The 24,227-nt window shown below is 40.2% G+C and overlaps 1 protein-coding gene across 1 annotated transcript; it reads left to right on the plus strand.

Moving 5' to 3' along the window:
- Positions 1-7,615: 7,615 nt before the first annotated feature.
- LOC139138842 (very low-density lipoprotein receptor-like) lies at positions 7,616-24,227 on the plus strand. Its single transcript, XM_070707395.1, has 12 exons — positions 7,616-8,034; positions 8,499-8,612; positions 15,323-15,445; positions 19,149-19,268; positions 19,429-19,797; positions 19,994-20,248; positions 20,509-20,929; positions 21,064-21,293; positions 21,484-21,882; positions 22,200-22,539; positions 22,761-22,881; positions 23,141-24,227. Exons 1-12 carry the CDS (start codon positions 7,956-7,958, stop codon positions 23,171-23,173), a joined length of 2,604 nt encoding a protein of 867 aa, XP_070563496.1. The 5' UTR covers positions 7,616-7,955; the 3' UTR covers positions 23,174-24,227.

The raw sequence follows: 24,227 nt of genomic DNA on the forward strand, positions 1-24,227 counted from the left end.
CAAAATTACCAATTTCAAACATTGTACCACGACAATAGTATTAAAAAATTGAGCGTCTTTTCGTTCTTTTAATGCATGATTTGATTTTATTGTGCTAATATCTTAATTAACTCCCTAAGCTGTTACAAAACACAACGCCGAACTATCATTATTTCTTGATTATTTACTAATTGTGTATACGTAAATTCATAAATGCGAGAAACAAACAATCAAATCACTGAGACTATGGAAATTTCTCGACCCACGATTACGCATGTCTCGTAAGTCTGACGTCAAATCAACTCAGAGTTTATTCGTGTCCCCTGCTATTTTTAGTCTCCTGTGGATGAAGCGAGAAGCGTTTTACATGCCTTCGCACTGTATATTTGGTTGAATGAACTATATGTATCGCTGGCGGTATTCGCCGGTTCTCCAATACATGTGACGTCACCTGTGCTGTTTACATTCGCAACACAGGAACACTTTTGTGGTTCTTTTTCGTGTCGTCGTGCATGGAATAGCGTTTGTTTACAAGTTGACCGGATTTTCCACGGCATCAAAATTACATATCTTGAGACAGTATTTTCCGGTGAATTCGCTAAAATTTTGTTTGTACATGAAGCTTGAAGCGTGCTTTCCTCTCATGCGTAATAGAGTGAGTTAGACCTATAGTTTACTGCATTTTTATTTATACATTGCGCGTTCAGTATCAATGTTATCATCACGAGTATGGTCGCGACAATGAAAGCAGCGCGCGCGAAACGACAAAGAAATTAATTGCGCATGTTAAGGATCGTTTGGCATGTAACGTTGTGACGTCCATGGCATTGACTGTAACAATGATTTTGTGCATTTCATCGCTAACGTCAGAGACCCCGAGTATAGTGTTATCACACCGATTAAAAGTTTTATTATACAGCTTTAATTTCCGTTCGATCGCACGTTGGAGCTTTTATTGGTGGGAGGGGGGTTACAATTACAAAGGATCATTACAAAATACGAGCCCTTCTTAATGCAAACTTGAACAACGCAATACCTCCGTCATATCTTTGCGGGAGAAGGTTGGAACCGCTCCAAATATCGACAGATAACATCCGAAACACTATGCGACCGGCGTGCCGATCTTTACAAATCCCCAAAGCCGGGGATATTAATGAGTCTAGCTTTTCAAAAGTCGCAGGAATTTAAAGAGACGCCGAGTCACGGGTCGATCTCCGTCATAGATCCAGCCAGCCGAAACAGGTTTCTTTGAGTCAGTTGACCTATAGATTTGAGGTACAGACCCATGTTTGTAAACAAACAGTGTAAATAAATACATCTGTGTATATATTAACTGGTCGGGGTAGCTTTGGTGGTCTGAGGTACCCGCCGTGAATTAGCACAGAAATTTAGCGGTCGTAAAAATCGGAATTCCTTTCAGGATAAAAGATTCGCCATGAAATTACATATCTAATAATTTTACTCATATGGAATCGGATGTATTTTACCGCAGATCACATCGTTTAAATAAAAAAAAGCGACAGCTGTTGGAATATTGCTGACACAGCATTGTAATGTTGCGTTGAGAAGGATCATAGGGGACTTACTTGCTATGGAACTCTGCCTAAAGTTATCAAACCTGAAGTGTTTTTATTTGTTGAGCTAATAACTCCATTAAATAATTTATTTATTAATCCACCATAACGTATACGTCCAGCCGAAATGACTACTTTTCGTTCTTCATTCGGGTGAATTGCTTCGTACCTGCATGATGTGACCGATGTTTGAACGGATGGACGTGCCCGGATTCACGAACGTACTACCTGCGTACACCGATTGCGCACTTATGGCACTTTGCCAGCAATCAGAGGCCGAGACGCCGTCTGCAACTCACAGGAATAATGGTCGGCAGATGCGATATCAGCTGACAACGTCGAAAAATTGAAGTTCAATTAACGAGAAGCATGTGCGTGATCCAACGTCAGGCGTCCAGGTGTTTTGAGTTGTTTAATCATGGAGGGCCTTTTTGGCTCAAATAGAGCTATATGTGACTCTTGTGTTTTTAGTTTTGTTTTTCTTTCTTGAGAAAGTTTCCTGCCAATTCACGAATTGTTCTGCAAACTATATATACACAAGCACTTACACTGTCTGTCCACGGCGAACCAGTATACTGTAAACCGTCGCCTGTGCATAACACCTTACATAGATGTGCACATACACCTCGCACTTAAATTATGCAATCGTCACCCGCTCATTGCGCTTTAACATGATCCTGCAAGCTACGTTTGTCTGGTGCAAATCATATGTCAATGACAACACAGCTAGTTTTTGTGTTAAGAACTAAATTAATACATGTGAATGCTGAATGTAAATAAAAGTTAAAATTAAATCAGGTTCAATGTTCCAGTGAAGAAAAGTGATGAGTTAAAAAATGTGGTTTTGCTTGTATCTTTTCCAATGTATGTATGTATGTATGAATGTATATATGTATGTATGTTGTATATGTAGTATTTAAATATATTGTATCACACACACACACACACACACACACACACACACACACACACACACACACACATATATATATATATATATATATATATATATATATATATATATATATATATATTATGTAAATGTATGATTGTGCCATACTGGCGTGGGTGTTATCAAATTTGATTGATGATGCCTGCGAACAAGTTACTCACTCTTGAGAGAAGATAATGAGATCATTGTACAATTTCTCAGTTTGACTACTTTCCCATCGCGTAACACCAAGAACACGGCACCGGTTGGGTCATAATTAATACAACAGCTCTCAAAGAAAAATCGATTAATTAATTTAAAGTCTGAGTAATGACTGTTGTGCAACTACGTTATGATTTATACATCACGCCATGATCACGGTGGATACTTAAATCTAATTAGTCTGCAATTAACCGTAATTAAAAAAAAAAAGCAAGACAGTGACGGTGTTGTAAAATCCTCGACTGAAAATGGGGCTCACGTGACTATTTTCAGAATACTGAAGTAAAGAGAACGACGCGACCAAAGAATTTCAGTAAAATTATTTTTATTTGATCTAGGGACACTTTTACCGAATAGGCCTAAAACCAACGTACTGTGCCTGGCCCTTTGCCCAAACTGCGACATCACCTAACATCACAAAAAAATCCCCAACAAACAAACAAACCCCAAAAACCCCCGTGCTATTAACAGCATATTTGATGTGTCATGTTCTGTGAGTCTGTGGTACTAACACAGGAATGTGAATGGGTCAATCTCCTTGCACCAAGCTGAGCGGACCCGGTCTCACCCGGTCACAATGTAGCGTATGAAAATTCTTCAAATAACTCCATACCTTTCTACGTCCTGTCTAGCAGGGTTGTCCGAGTACCGCTGCAGATTAGTATGTGTATAGTTTTACTAAATGTGATGGAATGGCGTAATTTCTGACATGGAGAAATTTTAGCGTTTGAGTTGTAAGCGTACACCATGAGTGCTGTTTTGTGTGCAAACTTTGTTTTATACCCTTGAACTTCGTATTTAGATCACTTGCTTCTCTGTCGAGTTTTACAACAAAGGGCTCATAATCGACATAATCTGCGCATGTGCGACCATCTTGTATAGAAACATTGTAGATTTCACACAGCACTGCACTGGACCAAGTAAAACGAGTACAAACGGTTTATTACTTCCGAAGTTATTTTTTTGTACATAGACAATTCCTTTGCAGCAAAATTATCGCCTCTATGGGTCATATTAATACAACTTTGAAATCGTCAACATTTTGGACCAAAATATAAATGTATTTGTGCATGTTACATGTTTATTATTTCATAATATGGTATACAGACAGACAGACAGACACTGAGACAGACAGGCGCACGCACACACAGAGTTATATACAGTATATATATATATATATATATATATATATATATATATATATATATATATATATATATATATATATATATAATTCATGCTTAAAATCAGTGTATTTAAAGGGCCAGTAATGCTACTTTATGATTTTTTCACTGGCTACTTTTGTTAATGTCAACCATAATTTCTTGTAACCACTCCCCAAAGCATGCTGATATACAATTAACAGTCTGTGTTTCCACATTCTTTGGGAGTGGGATAAGAATTTGCAATTGACATACAAAATGAAAATAATGTAAAAAAAAATCATTAAAAGTTACCATTACTAGCCCTTTAAAGTCAGAATATTTTTAAATCCACTGCTCTGAAAAAAACGGCCAATCAACCGTCAGGGTCAGATTACATATCTGGCGGAGTAATGGTCTTCAGCCTTCAAGTGAGATTCCTTGACATGACATATGCGGCAGACTGGCCCTGGTAATGAGATACCCGAAGAGAAAGAAAGCCCTGACCGCTTGACTTTCAGGATATATAGTTCAACGTGTCAGGTCGCAGTTTGAGAAAGGCCATATCCATATATCCTGCTACCGAAATGTACACGTGTCGGACACGTCATTTGTATAGTATGGTGTAGTAGAGTGCCATTTAACACTTAAGAAAATTTCTTAAAATGATATTGATATCGACCCAATGAAAGTAATGCGCGAATATATGAGCACAGTAAATATTTTCACCAGGACTTATTTACAACGGTACTATAGGCTTAAAGTGCCGAAAACTGTAAAAGTTATACTAAAACATATCAAAGACTTGTTCATAAGGCTATTCATTCGTTAGTTGATATCATCAAGTGTACATACGGGTACTTGACAACGTTTTGAGGATCGGTAACTTTTTTGTGCCCATTCTGAAGGTCAGTTGGGTACAAGGCCCTGTGTGTACCTCCGTGAAGGCCATCCAGCATGCTGCATGCATATGCAGACATATGAGTAGGCGAACGGTCGGGTGACGACACAGTCTACGAAAAGCGTCAGTGTTTACTGTACCCCTATGTGACGTCAGCAAATGCTTAGCGCTTCCTTCTTATCTTAGGAAGTTGTGGTTTCTTTTTCAAAAGTTCTGTTTTTTTTCGGTCGTTAGACATACTAACCTATGTAAGCCAGTATAAATGGAACGGAATCTGTCTGATATGGGCTTATTTAAATAAAAGACCTGCGCGCTCCGACACGCAATACGCCTACATGGCGCATCATATTGTGGAAGGGTTCGTATTTTGTCTATGAAGATGCCCTATTAAATTGATCTTTATCTGCAATTTGGCAAGCTATCGTGGAATGTTGATTTATCCGTGTACATTTTGTACCATTGAGAAATTCATTACTTGAACTAAAATATTGTTAAGCTTTTTAAAATGTTTCCCAGCTGTAAGCAAAGTTAGAAATACTCAGTATTTTACCCAGCATGTCCGAACGGACACAAAATTATCAACAATAACAGAGGACGGCAGTGACATTTGTAGTTGGGCCCTAAATGCAGTCCATATTTGCAAGCCAAGTACTGGGTATTTCAAAATGCTGTAGGATGAAAACAAGCGACCGGTTTTGATTATGGAATAAATATACCGGAAAGCTATTTAAAAGTTTTAATACTGGACTGCTCGTAACGAATACAGCAAGTTAGCACTTGAGCACGTGGTGCGCGCATATTGCATTTGTTCCAATATTAAGAAATGTCGGATTTTGATAGGCCTACGGGACACAACAAGAACGTAGTTTCTTCCATCTTTTGCCACTGTAGGCCTAATTGTCCCTTCTTTCGACCACATGATTTGATCATACTGCTGTAGGTCTACATTTGAAGTCTCATATTTATTTATTCGTAATTATGATTTTTAAAGTACCGAGTTCAGAAAAAACAGGTATCGAGACTCGTCGTTTTGTTGTGGACACACCGTGTGCATACGCCAATATAGAATTACCCGCAATAACCCGCCACGGGACCCCCAACACACGAAAATGACCCCAAACACTGTGACGTTGTGATAACGCTCGCTCTCTCACGGCAGTTTACACAAAACTCAAAGCCAGACAGACGTTGGCCATGACCTATAGTATCAATAGTATTACACAGGTAGTGACAGTGCCGGCGGTGTAAACCGACGCTCTTTGCACTGGTAACGCTTGGCTTTTCTCCAAACTTCACGGAACTGCCTCAAACAGAGAAGCTAAAAACTGAAAGAGGAAGGTGAAAGACATTAGCCTACAGACTTTCATATTGCACGTGCAACCTACAAAAAGAAACGTGAACTCGCAATACTAATGCAAAAATGAACTATCCACACCACCACTTCCACCACCACCACCACCACCACAATAATAATAATAATAATAATAATAATAATAATAATGTAATATGCAAAGAGGGAGATAAAAACTGTGGGCAACATTTCTTAGGTCTATATCAGAAATTGCATCATCCAAGGTTATTGCATCATCTCACTTAGCCACTTTTGAATTTAAGTATATCCAGCAGGTAAACGATGGATTTGGATAAGTCTACAGTAATTGAAGTTTATCGGGCTGTCCTAAAAACAATCCGACCGAATGTAATCAACCGAAGTTAGCGATTAAGGTTTACACTTGTAATATCAAGTCGGGCATTCACGTCAGACGCTTGGCCCACAAATAATTGTGTACGTAGGCCTATTGATTGCTTGAGCCCTCGCGTGTAAATAAAATCTCTTGTCTTGAATTTCTTGTCCCGACCGGTCCAAACGATAACTACATAAGGACAGGCTCAGAACTTTATTCATTCCAATGTTCGGTCAATGTAATGTTTACTTTTACATGAAGGAACTGTGCTTAGGTCTAATCGTTCAGATAAAGTGCAGTCTTGTTTGTTTCATGTTATTTTTTCGCATTTCATGATATAAGCTTGCCAGAAAAGATATCTGTCGCGACACAAGTTTGGCCTCTTTTACTTTACCAAACCAAAATTTACTGATGTGTATGGCATAAAAAAGAACATTCACATTGAAAGCGAATCCTCGCAGCACGTGGTTTTGATATCAGCTTCGGTATAGAACGGTCTAAAGCATTAATTTCCCGCCTTTTTAGATTGGTTTGTTGCTACGTCATAAATATGAGATGTGGACGACCTCCATCACGAGTCAATGAGCCTTGTTACACAATTGTATTCTTCCATTCTTGGCACCAGTTCAAGAGTGTGATTCTGACAACGCAACGCGTACGGCGCGGCCGTGATGACATCGAAATATTTACAGACACGGAAAATAAAAAACTAACTGCTTTTGCCTTCCCGAAAATTCGAAGAGCGAAAAAAAATTATTGGTATTCCAAACACTGTCAAAATCGACGGATTACATATAATATTAGCTGGAATAGGTTTTGCTTTACGCAAAATCTACGTGGGCGGAGAGAATTAGTCACGCGCGTCATATCAATCCGCGACTTTACTACAACACCCATGACTGAAAATGAATGAAAATATTCGATTAAAAATGCTTTTTACCTTTCAGAAGATACACAAAATACCTCAAATAACTCATAATACGTGTTGATAATATTTCTAACATTCAGACTTGTCCAAAAGAGAACAAATCACGCAATACAGGGATTTTGAAGACCGGTATATGCTGTAACACATCCGTGGGTGTGTAAAAGGGTATGTTTACTACCGTTCCAATGACTATCATCCCTCCCCATGAATTTTCCCGGCTTTGTAGAAAGCGTACACTTTTGATGAACACTTTAAGTAAAAAATGTCATACATACTGATATACACAGTTGTTTGACTTGATTATTTAATTTTCTTTCAGAGACATAGGGTTTCGTGAGAATATGACGGAATACATGACATTTTCATGAACATTTACATCGTGCACTATTTACCGTTAGGGCTGTTCCAGCTTGTGACGGTTTCAAGGCTCTCCATAGTAATACCTTTGGCGCGAACCTTGCTTACGCATAACAACAGAGGAGTTGAACAGAAAGCATACGTGAACCAACAGAGCTGGCATAACTCTCGCTAAAGAGGAATTTTTTGAACATTTTCTTGGATATATAGCAGCTACCGGACGAAATAGGACATATATGGCTCATAGTCAACACTATATCGCACTTTTGTGTTTGGTAGTGACAATTTTGAGGATATCTCAAATTCAAGCACAAGGTAAGCAGAAGTGAGAGTCCCTCTTGTGGGTGGTTTCACGCTAGCCGGCCATGTCGTTTGCATTGGTCGTCGAAAAGACAGTGATCGATGTAATCAGCACACCGATTTCGACGATTATTTTGTAAAACAGTCAATCTCACCAAACGGTATGGTTTGATAATTTACCATAACCCTCACTCGTGCAAGATTTCATAAGTTTTAACGATTAATTTTTGAGAAAATTGCAACTGTCTGGGCCTGTCTGGCCCGGCTTGTGTTTTTTTGCATAGTAAAGTAGTAGCACGTTTTTATGGCTATATATATTCATTACCCGGCATTTTTCTTGGCCTTCATAACAGGGCCGGCTTTGTTGCCATGTGGCGGTTCCAAACAGCGAAATCCTGTCAAATACTTCAACAAAAAAAAGAAGAGTATTTCTGTAACAGGCAAAATAAACCATTGTCTTCTTCCTCAATCTCCCTCAGGTGACGAATGTGCGGCAAACCTCTTCGCCTGTGCCAACGGCAGATGTATTCCCCACTCATGGATTTGCGACGACGATAACGATTGTCGGGATAATTCAGACGAGGAACATTGCCGTAAGTATTGTCACGTTGTATTTATGAACATGTAATCGGTACCTTTGAAAATGTGTGGCAGGGGATCCATGTTGTCAATGGAATTTCAGGCCATACCTTTCGGCCACGCCGGCCGGCAGCGGCTGGCATTTTTGTTTCCGGGCGTGTTCGTGACTTGTCTGATTTTAACAACACACTTTAGCCCGGCTGGTGTCATGTATTTCACTAATTGTCTGATATTGTGGCTGCTTGTCGCCGTCTAAAATGTGAAAAAGTGGTCCACACCAACAATCCTGTAAATATGTGTGAAGAGCAAGCTGGCTCGCGATGTAGTATTTTAATGAGATTCGATCGATAAAGGTACATTGGATATGAGAAGGGCCCCGGCCAACATCATTCGTCGAAAAATGATATCATCGACCCGAAGCTCTTTTATTGATCATTACATTTTGATAATTTACATGAATTTAAAAGTGGTTGGTGTGCCATGTTGACCCGGTGGCGTCGGCAAGTGAACACGCACAGCCACACTGCCCACAGAATTTTTAATGAACCGGCGAAATTTGCTGTTGGTGAAAGTGTTTAATGGTTTTGAAACTTTTTTGGCCACACAATTTTTCTCAACGTACTGTGATAGAATTGGTCACATTTTTGTCTTTGTAGTTTTTACAGTTGTTCTGTTTTCTAAATTTCTGGCAAAAATGTACTTTGTCAATTATTATCTCCGGTGTCACGTTGTGACGCGGCAAGTCTGCAATGTTTTGGTTGTGCAGCCATAACTAAACATGATTGACAAATGTTGCATTGACGTCAGTCCTTCTGTGTAATTTGATTGGTTGATTGACCTCGCAAGACTGTACACACCCACATTTTTAACGTCACGAATGATTGATAACGCTCGCTCAGATTCACGTAATGTCATTGGCGGTTTCGAAACGCACCAGCCAACACATGATTATTCTTGACGAATGGCAGCCGTGTTGTACTGATAACTAATTCATGAGCAAGCATGGCCAGTACCGGTTACGCCCGTGTTCGTAATGAAAACAAACGGTAGATTCGGATGTCGAAGTTTCTCCGCACGGCACCCAGCGACGGAACACTGATAATAAAACCTCAGAGAATTCAATTCGGTGTTTGGTGTAAATTTTCCATTTTTGAAATTGTAAGACATGAAAAATGGGTTCGCAATAGAGGAAGTTTTCAGCTGTAAATGTGCTCGTGGTTGAGAATAATACTCGAGATACTCACAAAACCTGATGTGTCATACCTTCTTGGCACGCTGCCAAGTTAGCTACAAAATGTTTATGTTTTCGCATATTCCTTGATTTTTCACTCTTAGATGGCAAAAGAGGGTTCAGTATTGAAAAAATTATGATACGTTAGAAATTGGTATCTGAGCTGTTGTCATGAAGGTGCAACCTTTGACGTCTATGTTATTTATATATTGAGGATATTATAAATAAAAGGAGTGCGCAGTCTGTTGCCGATTATGTATGCATTTATTTAGTTTCAAATTTATGTGTTACTTAATTATTCTTTGATATTTTGTCAGTTTGTTTTTGTGGTATTGTTTACAAACACAGTTATGCAAATTTGGCAATCAAAATATAAATTCCTTTCCAAATGAGTCACCGGTTTCCCTTTCTACACACGTTAATCCTGTATGCGTGGAATGCAGAACATTGTTTTGTAACAAGCAGTCTTGTCTCGATGTCAGGGTAAATTTTTGCTCGCTCAAAGCATGCTCAAGGAGACTATAAAGTCCCACTAGTTTAGAGAAATTTGCTACAGAGTGGTCTTAGCAACAGTTTTTTTTTAAGGTGATGTCAGCAGTCATAGTGAGGATTTGAACAAGTTTTCTAATTTCTTCAGTTTTGAAAAACACATAGTCAGATTCATAAATATGAAGCCAAAATGTTAAGCTAAGGTTCGGAGAACTTGTTTGTTGATTCATGCAGAATTGAAAGAATTTATCACAACAAACACACTGCCTACATTAATTAATGTGGTTTCTTTTGGAGGAGAGGGTATAGGGTGGAAGTTCACTGTCAAACCTGTTAAATGTGAGGGTATGTTAGACATGTGATTCAGAATGACTATTTTTGGATTTTGTGAAGTGTGATCCAGATACTCCTCATTCAAAGCTTACGTTCTCAGAAAGTCTTGCACAATTTGATTTGTACTTTGTGTTCGCCTAGTGGTCATGATCCCAATGAAGATTCCAATGTGTTTTGATATTTTATTTTGAAACATGGCAAGTCTGAAATTCAACCTATCAAGAGGAAGGAGGGTTGACTCCCCATATTTATGTACATGGCATCCATTTTTCTTGCATAGGAATTCTGTGTCAGTGTTTTTGATGAAAGAAAAGGGTTGTCAGAAGAATCTGCAAATTTTTTGAATTATTTTGGAGCTTGTTTATTTTGCCCAAGGATTGAGTAATTTATTATGTATATCCCAAGTTGTCTCTTCAAGAGACATGAGTAGGTGTGGCTGCATATTTCCTGGTCAAGGACAAGCGTCTTCCAGCTGAGCTGGAAAAAAACTAAACCATGGATTTTTTTGTGTACAGTGTGCAATTGTACAATTGTAAGCTGATGCAAACTCGGGAGTCTTTTGTTATGCTAACTAATTTGTTTGGATTAGTGAAACCACATCCTGTTCCTTGATTATCTTCAGTTATTTCATTTTATCATGTAGTGCTCTTTGCTGTTCCCATGCAGAACTGAAATTTTGCTTGGAAACTTGAAGCTCTGCTCTATTCTCTGGTACTTTGGGCGAGGGCTATCTGGTTTCTTTCTTTGTGAGCATGTTGAAAATTTCTTTCCTCCAGTAAGACTGTGAACTTTGAACCCAGAATTCCACTTAGGTAGGAAGAGAGCTCTGACCACATACAGCCTGGATCTGCATGGAATTTTCCCGCTACTGGCTGGGTTTGATACTGTCTTCAGTTTCAGGATATGCTGAAGTGTACATCCATGCGTGCGAACATGTCAAAATTCACATTCGTGGTATGCCTCATAATGGCAGTGCTGTCGAAGTCCAGTAGAGGTGTGTTAAAACACAAAGGTTTCAGATCCGCCATTACTGGCATTAGTAGTAGTTTACAATGGGGCCTCTATTTAGCCTATCCCAGCAGTACGTGTCTCTCTCGACTTTGCTCTGTGCTTTGTCCTTGAAATGTCGACGGTCAACTTCCTGGGTTTCTGCAACTCTTGCCAGTGTTTTGGACAGTGTGTGGCCCTCGTGACTGTTTTCATGAATATTAGGTCAAGTTGGCGGTCTGACAGTGTCAGACAAGAGTAGTGATTGAATGAAAACAGCTCATTTTGCTCGATTACTTGAACACGTCGGTGAAACATGGTGACCGTGTCAAGGATGAGTTAATGTCGCCCTTTGGCATCCCTAATGTGTACAGTATGTGACGGGATTCTACATGAGATATACACCCAGGCGCATCATCAAAAGTAATTGTATGAATTTGTAGATTTTGCTCCGAGTGACAGTGACTGTGAATTTTAGTGACAGGTTTATGCAAGTAGAATCAACTTTTCCTTTTATTTTTACACATCTTACATTGAGGCACTGATATACCGGTAGTTGACTTGGGACTTTCCCATGACTTGCTTTCCTGCTGGTAGCTAAGTCTGTGCCACAAGTCATTCATAAGACCGTGGGAATATCTTTCCTTCCGTACCCTTTCCTGAAAGTAAACAGATTTGGTTTCATAAGTCTATTCATTTTTTTTTTTTCCTGGAAGGGTGACCTGACATTTCCTTTTGGTTCGCAGTGATCAACAGAAATGACCATGAGATTGAAAACAAACGATCGCACTTGAAAATTTTTAATTTCCACATCTCTTCTGACTCAGAAAAAATAACTAACAGAAAGAGTAGCATTTGAATTTAGGAAATTTATGGCATATTAAATATAGCCAGTGAAATAGTTGACAAGATGCCAGTGAGGAGAGACCTGAAGATCAAAATACATGTATCAGGTTGTCCATTGAATTTCAAATAGCTCTAACAAGAAAAGTACGATGTGTCTCTTGCAGCTGAGAAATAGACCACATGTCTCGCCAAATAGTGACAAAATAATGTTCTCAGCTAAAAACTAGGGCATCTAAAATGTTATTTTGGTGAAATCTGGGCTGTGTATGTCATATTTGTGATGTTATTAATAGCCATAAATCGACTTTTCAGCCATGCTTTCAAGTTTTTTTAAATTGATTGCGTGCTCATTCAGTAGTTGTAAATGCTCTGAGTTTTCGTCTCAATCGATATTTAAGAAAAAAAACACATGCAAGTGTTATTATTTTCATGCTGTAAATGAACCACCAAGCAGTTTCCATCGGTGTCTTTGCAATTGCCATATTGCTGACTAGTGTTATCCCAGTGTAGGTAGGCAGGCCAGATGTGTGCTGTATTTACTGGGGCCTGTTTTCTTATGCAGCGTGAATGGTGTAAATTACTGTGATTATATGTTGCACTTCATTTGTTTCGTGAGGGCAAGCCAGCCTTTGTTGTCTTGCAAATTTTCGGTCAATTTCTTGACTTGATGTCCACGGTAACTATTGTTCAATCTAGTTCAGTTACGGCAGCCTTCCTCGTGTTTGTCAAGTTTCAGCCACAAACACTGGAAGTGGAGTTAATAGCCGCAGTCTAACAGAGCTCACTGCTGTGCGTCTTTCCAATATGAATCAGTGGCTTCGGTCGCTCACACTCTCCACTCTTCGCTAATTGTAAAAGCATTTGAAGTTTATATGAGTCATTGTAATAGCAAAACGAGGCGTTTCTGCGGTGCATAGCAAAATGGACAAACAAAATGGACAGGGCAAACAAGCTAGTTGGTGAAGCTCTTCAAGCACGTTTACAGGCAATAGTGATGTGTGAAGAGTGGACAGTTTGCTGAGGCTTCATGCGTGTGGTACTGTCTTCATTCTCTGACAAACTTGTGTGACAAGTGGCCTTTTGACAGACTTGAACAGGGCTAATATGTTGAATGTGAATGGTGACCCATCTCAGATATCAAATTTGTATGGTAATGTATAGGCATATGGAAAAGCCTCAAAATAGAGCTGAAGGTTTCACAGCAGCGCGCAAGGAACTGGTGAAATTGTTCTGATTGGCTGTTTGGCCATCAGGCCATCCTAATGAGAAGGGGGACGTTTTATCATTAGCTGTCTCTCAAGGATAAAAAGTGAAAAATTAAAAATGCAAACTGATAACACCAAAGATAAGGAATATTTTAGTGTTGTTTTATGGCCTGCTAGCTGTCAACAAATCCTTGCGAGATATTAAGAAATTCATGAAGCATTAGCTTGTCTGTCACCTGTCAGTCAATCATAGGTGTCTTAGTGTATAATTTATAATATTTAAAAAACAATCCATTTTTTTAGTCGACTGTCTGCCATAGTTGTACAATTTTTATGGCAAGATTGTAACATTTGACCCAAAGGTGACTCAGAGCATACAGCCCTTGAACGGATCAATGTTTGATTTAATGTTAGTCGGTAAACAAACTAAATATCGTACGATGCCATTAAATATGAAAATAAGAATGACTGATAAAAACAAAAAAAATGTTGGGTTAACAGCTATCCCAAAGTATATGCTTGATTTAGGTACCAACTGGCATTTAGGAATGGAGGTAAGGAAAAAAGGAAAATTTCCCTCCATGATTTTAGAGGTGTGGGCACATTTCCAGTGGAAAAGTCGGTAGTTTGGCAACATGCCAAATAGACTTTCTCTCTGCCGAGTGAAATAATAGAAGGGAGAACATTTATAAAAGTGACTCAAATTTTGTCTACCCAGGGTCGCTGAAAGTGGGGTGATCCAACTCGTGTGTTCCTGTCAAAGTGTTACTGTTTAAAAGTTGACAGGTTGTGTTTGATGTTTTCTTGTCACAGCACACATTGCAGAATGGCGTGATCCAATGGGAGGTGTCCGCTTGTCATATTTGTAAAGTGGCCTGATGTTTAGATGCCGATGCTTTGCATAAATAGCCTAGCATGACCTGTATCTGAACTGCAAGTTGTTTCACACCATCCATGCTGATTTCAAATTTCACTGATCTGGTCATCGTATTCGCTCGCGCCAAGGGCTTTTTTTTGGGACGGTTGTGTCTTTTTGCTGCACAAAGACCCAAAGGACAGTTTCCTAGAATTCTTACTCAATAAGATTATTGATTTTGCTAGTCCGTGGGATTAGCTCAATCACAATGCCATGCTGAAAAGTGATGCACCGGCAAATGTGAGAAGGTGATTAATGAAAAAATCAACCTATACAGGAGGCTTGGAGGGGTTTTATTTGATTATTTTCTCACTCAAATGCTGTGGATGAACGATGTAAATAACAAAACTTTGCAAATGTCTAGCTAATCAACGTAAAAACTTAAAGCAAATTTTAAAAGATGAAAAGAATAGATCATTTTAGTTTTGGTGTATATGTCTGGTTCAGCCTTTTGTCTCTCTGCGAGGGATGGCGTACGAATGTGGTGGTCAGGTGGGGGGGGGGGGGATGATAGACTGGAAATGTCCGTTTCCAAGTTAAACAACACAAAAGTTTTAAATATTAGTGACAAAAATGACATCTGTTGTGCCGTGGAAGGTATCGCTGAGACACTCAAATTGTGAATTTTGTTGCCTGCTGCCAAGTGATGGCATGGTTGCTGAGGGGACAACACTTCGGTTAACATTAAATCTATTGCTGTTTTGATCCCCCCAACAGCGAGGAGAACATGCAGCCAGACGGAATTCAAATGCAACAACAACAAGTGCATTCCCAGCAGGTGGATGTGTGACGGTGACCCAGACTGTGAAGATGGATCCGATGAAGACGAAACCCTTTGCCGTGAGTATCTCATCGTTATTGTTCATGCACAGGGAGAGATGAGAATGGAGATGAGTGTGACTTCTGCAGATGGCACGATTTGCTCATTGAGAAATAAAGTGAAAAATGTAGATAAACGCATACAATGGACATACTTTTCATGCATTACACCTGAGAACATATAAGTATAAAAATATGTGGACAGATGTGTAAGATTTCTGGTACGGAGCTGTGGGACTGAGTGATTAAATAGACACATGATGGCAGATTTGATATCAAAAGTGTCGGGGCGATCAAATTTTGCTTTATCGCTCAATTATGGTTTTATGAGCTACCGAGTTGAAAGTGAGCCGTTATCACACTTGGCCACATGGTTCCCCACGAATCCAAAACTGAAAATGAGGAATCAATGAAATAAGTCGAACTCGTGCGTGTAAGCAAGTTTCGTAGATACAGATTGCTGTCGGTTTCTGTGTAAACAGTTCCATATCTGAGAGAGTGAATTTTGTCCTTTTCATGTTCACTTCAGCAGGAAATTTACACACACTTCTTGTGAAAGTGATGGACAACCGGATGCTTATCTTTTTCTTTATTGCTGAACAATAGTGTTGGGTCAGAGAAGAAAGTGTTTTGGTTTGCGTGTGTTGTTGACATCATGGATGTTGAAACCAACCTTTTGGCTGAAAAGAGGTCATTGAACTTGTCAATGTTGACAAGTGGTGTGATACCAGTTACATCACCTGCTCGACCAATTAACCAGCGTTGTGGCTCATGAATATCAATATGAATATGAATTATTCATCATGGGAATAGTGCACTGGCCAAGGGAAGAGAATAAAAGATGTTACAATTTTGGGAGGGCGGGGATCAAGATGTTCAGACTTGACTGAAAAATGGTTGTTTAACTGGTGTAAATCCCATGATGTTTCTTGTCCTTTTTTCTTCCATGGCAGACCCACCCACATTCCATAAAATATCTCTTTAGAAAAGGTTATACATTATCCACAGCATTTAAAAAAAAAAATAATTAAAGATGACTACGCAAGGGAAACAGTTGGCAATCAAAATGTGTATTTTCAGAAAAATACAATGTACTTTGACACTCAGTTGCAAGTGGGGAATTTTTCCTGCGTAGAAACCTAACAGCTATTAACAGTTATCATAGTTTGGTTGACAGATTTTATAGTTGGATTAAGCGGGAGGAGTTTATGTCATCAGGAATTCTGTTAAATACATATTTGCGTCACCGGCTTTGCTCGGGCACACGTATCCGTCATCTGGCATATCGCCCTCTTAAAATACCACCAGCTGATACTGTGTAACCACATTGGAACTATTGAAATTAATGTGATTTAGTTTTTACGTGAGCTGAAGGTAGGGTGTAGGGTGAGAGATTTAAGGTCTTTGGTTCCCAAGATAAATCAGGCAAAAGGATCCGATAAAGTGTTCTCCCCAGTCGACAGTGTTTAGTGAATCTTTGCCACAGGCAATTATCTGCCATGTAACAATTTATTAAAATAGCCCGTAGTATTTCAAATAGTAGAGACCCAGGTAAACAGTTGAGATGAGAAACTGCCATTTCCTCTGACGATTTCAGTGTCACAAATTCAGAGATCTGGCAGACATACCGATGAGGTAAAAAAAGGCAAGTTTTATTGCCTTTTATACATTTGAATTGGGAGGGATTTGGAGATTCATATGTTATATGAAACATGTTTTGAGGCCATTGCACTCAGTGTACACATTTGGAAATTGTGAAGGGGGCCCATAGAATTGCTGCCAAAATGCTGGCATTGTGTTAGGCAAATTCCGCCCACTACATGTGTGTATAGAGGCAGAGGCCTCACTTTCTTTATCAAGAGAGCTTATTGTCCCAGGACATTCCTATGCAAAGCACAGCGTTGAAGGGTTAACACAATTCTCACGGTCTGAGGGATTCCTGCCCCAGACTTCAGTGACCATGCCATCCAAACTCTACTATGTAATATTGTCACCATCCCCTTTCTTCCCCTGCTGCCTTTTTTCATGAAAAGCAAAAATTGTGATCTGCGTTGTTTAATGTGGTTCCTTTTTTCGATCAAAGAGACGTTGTAAGCCGTGAAAAGGCTGAGTTCCAACCAAATATTCATCAAACAGTGCAGTGGTTAGGATAAGGACCACATAGTTCTCACTTGTGTACATAATCTCTGTTATACATGTAGATAAAGACCAAAAAAATAATGTGAATGCAATTTTTTTCTCAATCTTCAGTTTATTCCTCCTTCCCTCCCTGCAGAGTTAATATTTAAGACAGGGTCAGGTAGCCGCCATTTTGAAGCCCTAGCGCTGCAGTGGAGCACCGCATTATTTCTATCAAAGGGCACTTTTGTTCAGGTTAGCGGTGTGTACATTGGTAGGCATGATCATTGATGGGTCACTCATTATGTCCACGTGGTGATTGATAAGGCCAATATGGTCACACAGTGACACCTTGTTCTCCCCGGGGAGCAAATTTCACCAAGCTATTCATTTTTTGCGGCCCATAAATGCAGACAGATTGGCTGTGTTACACAATCTATTCAAATGGAAGTTTCTTTTCTTCGAAGAAAAGGTGCATTCAAGAGATACTTCCTGTTCACATAAAGCAAAAACTGAAATTATGTCCAATTTTTATCATGGGGTAAATGTACAGTAAAATTCCAGTCACAAGTGTCTTAAACATTTGTGAATTTTTTTGTTTGAAGTTTTTTTCAGATGAATACTAAATGTGGTTGACAATAGTAAATAAAACCTTAACTGTTTGGCTGTATCTTATTAGGTAACAGCTGTGGTAAAGCCAAATTTGGTATCCTTGGTGTACACTATTCAATCTATTTTGGTACAGCAGTGTTTTGGGCAGATGACACATTTGGCCTCATGCTGAGTCATTCTGTACCGTAAAATCTAGAGGGTCAGGCTTAACTGATTTTGTCTGAACACAGCCACAAATATAACACAAAGCCCTATCGGCAAACATGATGGAATTAACCCTTTGAGCGCCAACGTCAATTTTCTCAACCTTAAAAAAATATACCACCAGTCAATTTTTCTCAGATTTTTGCCAAAATTTTGTTAAAAAACTGTAGCCAGTAAAATATGATGTCCATTTGGTCCAAAATTATCAAAAAAATTCAGAAAAATTCATAAAAGATTGGTAAAATGTGGCAGTAAAATTTTGATGGGAAAAATTACAGCACTCAAAAGGTCAGTACATTTTGTTCCTGTGCTTGTAGACTACTCCATCAAAGTCTAACAAACAGAGTGTAACTTTAGAAAACCACCCAGGAGTGTTGTTGGGTAATGTTTGTAGGGGCTCTTCTACTTTTTCCCCGTGAAGGTGACTTAGGTCAGTCATGGGTAGAGAATTGGGACTTCTTAATGAGGCGTACAGGATTTAGGAACTGGATGGTTGTTTAGTCTGGTAGGTGTAGGGCAAACATGTCAAGGACGGAAAGCTCAGGCTGCACTTTTGGTGACATTTTTTTCGGTGTCAGAGGTTATGAAAGCACAGGATTGGTAACGCTTTACCTGGTAAATGTATCATAAATTTCTGAAAATCCCAAAGTCACTCTGCCCTTCTACCAGATTCTGTATGTTGGTCCCCCCTGCTGGTCAGGTTTCAGGTACAAGTTTCTCTCGCAGTTTCACCGCATGGCTGTTGCAATGGGAAATTTTGACGTAAAAATTCTTTTCTTCTGTTTTACAGGTGACCGAACATGTGGAGCTGACCATTTCAGTTGTGGAGAAGGTGCGATCTGTATCCCAGCAACATGGAGGTGTGACAGAGAAAACGATTGTGATAACGAAGCGGACGAACGTGGCTGCAGTAAGTATTGTTTATAACCTATTGCAAGTGCTGTACATGTCAACTGTTTTTACTGTTGCTATTTTCTTTCCATCTTGCAGTTGCCAGACATATTTTTGGCCTCTTTAATAGCTCAAAGCCAAAACTTTGTATCAGTGACCACTCCCATGTCCCTTTTCAGGTGAAGTAACGTGCAAGGCTGACGAGTTTTCGTGCAACAACGGCAAGTGCATCTCGGCTCGCTGGGTTTGCGATCATGACGATGACTGTGGTGACGAGTCTGATGAAGTTGACTGCCCAGTGCCTACTTGCGATGCCTCAGAATTCATGTGCAACGGCAGCTACTGCATACCCAACAGGTGGCTGTGCGACAGTGACTTTGACTGTGCGGACCACTCGGACGAGTCTATAGAAGTTTGCGGCACAGATTCGCCGCCAACTCCATGCTCCTTGAGGGAGTTCGCTTGTTCCAACAGAGAGTGCATCCACATTTCATGGAACTGTGACGGTGACATTGACTGCCCGGACGGTTCCGATGAAATCAACTGTCGTAAGTATTTATCTCGTGTATTCTGTCGCAGCAGATCATAGCAACAGACACAAAATTAGCTGAAGCCACGGCAATTGCTAAAGAAACACTTTGATTGAAAAATTTGGGGGAGGGATGGTGGGAATTTTATGCAGTGTGACAGATTGAAGCCTCTGTCACCATGTAGTAACACTCTTAAATCCTTTCCTCCACACAGCAACCAGACAGACGTGTGATGAGGATCAGTTCACCTGTGACTCTGGCGACTGCATCATGGGAATTCTTCAGTGCAACGGCGATCGGGACTGCAAGGATGGCTCCGATGAATGGGAGTGCACCACGACGCCGGTGCCTTGCGATGGAGACGACAAGTTCCTTTGTATGAGCGGCCGCTGCATTGATGCTGACAAGCTGTGTGATTTCCATGATGACTGTGGGGACTGGTCAGATGAACCACCGCAGGACAAATGCAGTGAGTCGACCTTTTTTGATGAATGACCTCTTGTTTGCATAAAGTGTAGTCTAGAAAAATTTTTGTTGTAATTGTTGTAAATGTTCTTTATACATTAGAGAGGCTTGTATGAGAAGGAGATGATGAATCTCATGTGCACTTGGTGTGCTTTACTTACGACCTGCTGTGAATGCCAGAAAGGAGCAATAAACCTAACAATTTTTTTCTGTTCTGCATATCATCGTTTATGCTGTGAACTGACTATCGTGTACTTTTTTCAGATGTCGATGAATGCATGGAGAACAACGGTGGCTGTTCGCAGCTGTGCCACGATTTGAAAATTGGACACTACTGCACGTGTAACGAGGGCTACGAACTTCTTGACGATGGCAAAACTTGTCAGGACATCGACGAGTGCGCCATCCCCGGCACATGCAGCCAGAAATGTGAGAACACAAAGGGCGGATTCAAGTGCTCGTGCATCGAAAACTATGAGCTGGACGGCGACCACAAGCGATGCAAACCCATTGGAGAAGACCCACTTGTGCTTTTTGCAAACAGAATGGACATCAGAGAGATAAACCCTGCCCAGAATGAATACAGAGAAATTGTCAAAGACCTACGCTCTGCTGTAGCACTTGATTATCATTACCAAAAAGGACTTCTCTATTGGACTGATGTTGGCACAGAACAAATTCTCAGGTATGTTTTGTACAGAATCTTGCTTTTCTACGTAGTTAATGAACAATATCTCTTCTCTGAATTTTTGCACGATAATATTGTCTTTAAACTTCTGTTCACTGGATGCATTTTCCCCGACAATTTTTGTTTTCCAGGATACCCATGACTGGCGAAGGCGAACCTCAAGTAATCCTGCACACCGATGTTAACACACCGGACGGCATAGCAGTGGACTGGATCTACGAGAATATCTACTGGACAGACACGGGGACCAATGTCATCGAAGTAGCACATCTCAACGACATTGGGAATGTAACCAGCCGAACAATCCTCATCGATGAAAATCTTGATGAACGAGAGCTATTGTGGTGGACCCACTTGAAGGGTATGTTGTGTGTTTGTTCAAAAGCCACTAGTCAGTCATTTACCATTCTGATGCATACGTTTCCCTAGATGAATTTTTGCGGCACACACAGTACAGTATGGCAAAAACGGTGATTGTGTAACTAGATATAATCTACCGTATCCTTGTAAGTGCAAGTGCTCATGTACTGATGTTTTTTCCCAACAACCAGGTCATGTACTGGAGCGACTGGGAGAGCCGGCTAAGATTGAAAGAGCCGGCATGAACGGAATGGACCGCAGTGTTCTCGTAGATACTGAAATCCAGTGGCCAAACGGACTCACCATTGACTACGTCACACGCCGCATCTTCTGGGCCGATGCTAAACTACATCTCCTGGGAAGCTGTGACCTCCATGGCAGTGACAGAGTCAACATAATCACATCGGAATCCACCCTCCCCCATCCATTTGCCATAACGGTCTTCGGAGATGATATGTACTGGACCGACTGGGAGACAGAGCAGATACACAAAGCCAATAAATTCACTGGTGGCGGACACATCACCCTTACTGAAAAATTGTACTCTCCAATGGGCATCCATGTCTATCATTCTGTCAGGCAGCAAAGTGGTAAGTTGGTATTCTTGTCCTTTTCTGCTGTAGGAAGCCAGCTTCCCCATACAGATGTCTGAATATATGTGTGTCAATGTGTCTGTCTGTCTGTCTGTCTGTCTACATCAAAAATTGGACAACTGGACTTTTTTAGCCGTTTAGCAGTTCGTTTTAATACTGACAGGGTCTTTGGGAAAACACACTTCATGTACTCTAGTATTTTTTCCAGAAGAAGGTCAAGTTTGAATGAGTGTAGATAATTTTACACTTCATTTCATTCTGTGGAAACTGACAAGATATAATATTTTGCGGAAATTCCTCTTTTACTCGCACAGGCATCAATCACTGTGGAACCAACAACGGCAAATGCTCTCACCTGTGTGTGGCTGCCCCCCAGATCACGGTGCGCTCAGCCAAGTACTCGTGCATGTGTCCTCCTGGAGTCACTCTTCTCGACGACGGCCACACGTGTGACGTTGCTGGTGTCACCCCACATCCCGACCTCCATCGTCAGGGCCAGAGCACCATTGCTCCATATGCAACTACTGAAACCTCTGAAAAGGGTCCTTCATACATTGACTCAGGCATGGCAGTTGGCAAGCTAGCTGGTATCATCGTCGGAGCAGTTTTAGTAATTGTTCTGATTGTAGCAGTCATCGCCTTCTTCTGTTGGAGGTAAATACGATTTTCTCAAACGCTAACTTCCTCGTCTACGCATTCCCTCCTTTGTTACTGTCATACCTTTTTAAATGATAAACCAATTTTGTTGATTTATTTGAAAACGAAAAAAAAGAAAAGAAAAAGTGTCCCGCAATCCACCATCATCAGTGTCATCTATTCGCAATGTCAAGACACATTGATGAACTGAATTTTATTTGTATTTTGCCTCCTCACAGGAACTACATCAACAAAAGCAAAAGATCGATGAACTTTGATAATCCAGTTTACAGAAAGACCACAGAAGACCAGTTTTGTCTAGAAAAATACCAACACAATCCTGGCAGGACATATCCGCCGGTAAGTTTAAAAATATCATCTGAAGGGAGGGAGATTTTGGACGGTGGGAAAAGGGGGCCGAGTTGCCAAGGATGTACGAGACGGACATGACTTAAAACTGCTACAATGTCTGCAATCTCTGTACTCCTGAAACATTCCAATGTTCTGCCTGTCTGAGTTGGGGTGAAATTGTATCTTGTAGCCGTCTACGGACAGTCTGCATTCCACACATTCTAACCATTTACACTTTTTTTTCTCTCTCTTCTGCTCTCCAACGCAGCTCACTGGTGTCAGCACAGATGAACACGTTTAACACAAGAAGCAAAAGGAGAAGACGTTTGCGTTTTTTCTGAAAAAATTAAAAGATTTTTGTTTTATAAGCAAAAGAGAGGAAACCCTGGGGTGGCAGGTCAGAACAGCCTTTGTAAATATCATGTCATCCTTTGATTAATTCAAAGATATTATTTCTGCACCAAAGAGTGTCTATTGTTATATATATATATAATATGCCATTTTTTTTTCCTGTTTGGTGAATTGATTTGACAAACACCGGAGTACATTTTTTAGCAGCAATGTGAATTTGTCTGAGACTTCAACCAAATGTTACTTGGTTTTGATGTGTTAGAGACGTAGGAAGTGTGTTATGTTCAGTTTCGCCACATATTATGGAATGTGTAAAATTCGAAAACTTGGAGACCGACCAAAGCAAGTTTTCCAGTTTGGGAAAGGGATGGGGGAGGGGATGTTGTAGGAGGGTATGTTTTGACCTGCCACCCCAGCGGTAGGGGTAGAGAAAATCTATCAAGAATTTGTGAACGGAGTTAAGAACACTCCGGATACTTGTATGCCTTGAGAGCTTGATGGGCATTACCGAAATTATTTATGAATACTTTAAACAACTGTCATCGAGTAGGCCAGTGAACAGCGAAAGACCTTTCATAATGACTTTGTTAGTTGGCCGATTTTTTGATGGTTTGTCTTGGAGAAGTTCTTTCCCCTCCTAAGAAGACTGACAAGGACACTATTGTCGTAGGGGGCTGAACAACTCTGTTTAAGTTAAAAAACGATGGAGGGTGCAAGAGAAATTTGCATTCCTTTCATTTAAAAAAAAAAAAGGTAATCACATTTGTTTGCTTTTTAAGCATGAACTCTGTAAATATGACATTATGTTTATTAAAAAAAAATGAAATAACGGGACGTACCCTGCTGTGGGCGTGTGAGAGCTTTAATCTGATTGGGAGTCTCAACTTCGATGCGTCTGTCTCTTTTCAGTGTAAATACCTTCAAAAAATTTTTTCCCAGAGCTCCTAGATAATATTTATATATTTGTGTTGCCGGGGCTTGGTACCAGGATCTGAAGGTTTGGC

The sequence above is a fragment of the Ptychodera flava genome, chromosome 8 (genome assembly GCF_041260155.1).
Source record: "Ptychodera flava strain L36383 chromosome 8, AS_Pfla_20210202, whole genome shotgun sequence".
Classification (NCBI taxonomy): Eukaryota; Metazoa; Hemichordata; class Enteropneusta; family Ptychoderidae; genus Ptychodera; species Ptychodera flava.

Coding starts and splice junctions, on each gene's coding strand:
- LOC139138842 (XM_070707395.1), top strand. CDS start 7,956: ATGGCTCATAGTCAACACTATATCGCACTTTTGTGTTTGGTAGTGACA. Junction 19,269..19,428: donor AGCGGACGAACGTGGCTGCA/GTAAGTATTGTT, acceptor GTCCCTTTTCAG/GTGAAGTAACGTGCAAGGCT. Junction 21,883..22,199: donor TTCTGTCAGGCAGCAAAGTG/GTAAGTTGGTAT, acceptor TTACTCGCACAG/GCATCAATCACTGTGGAACC.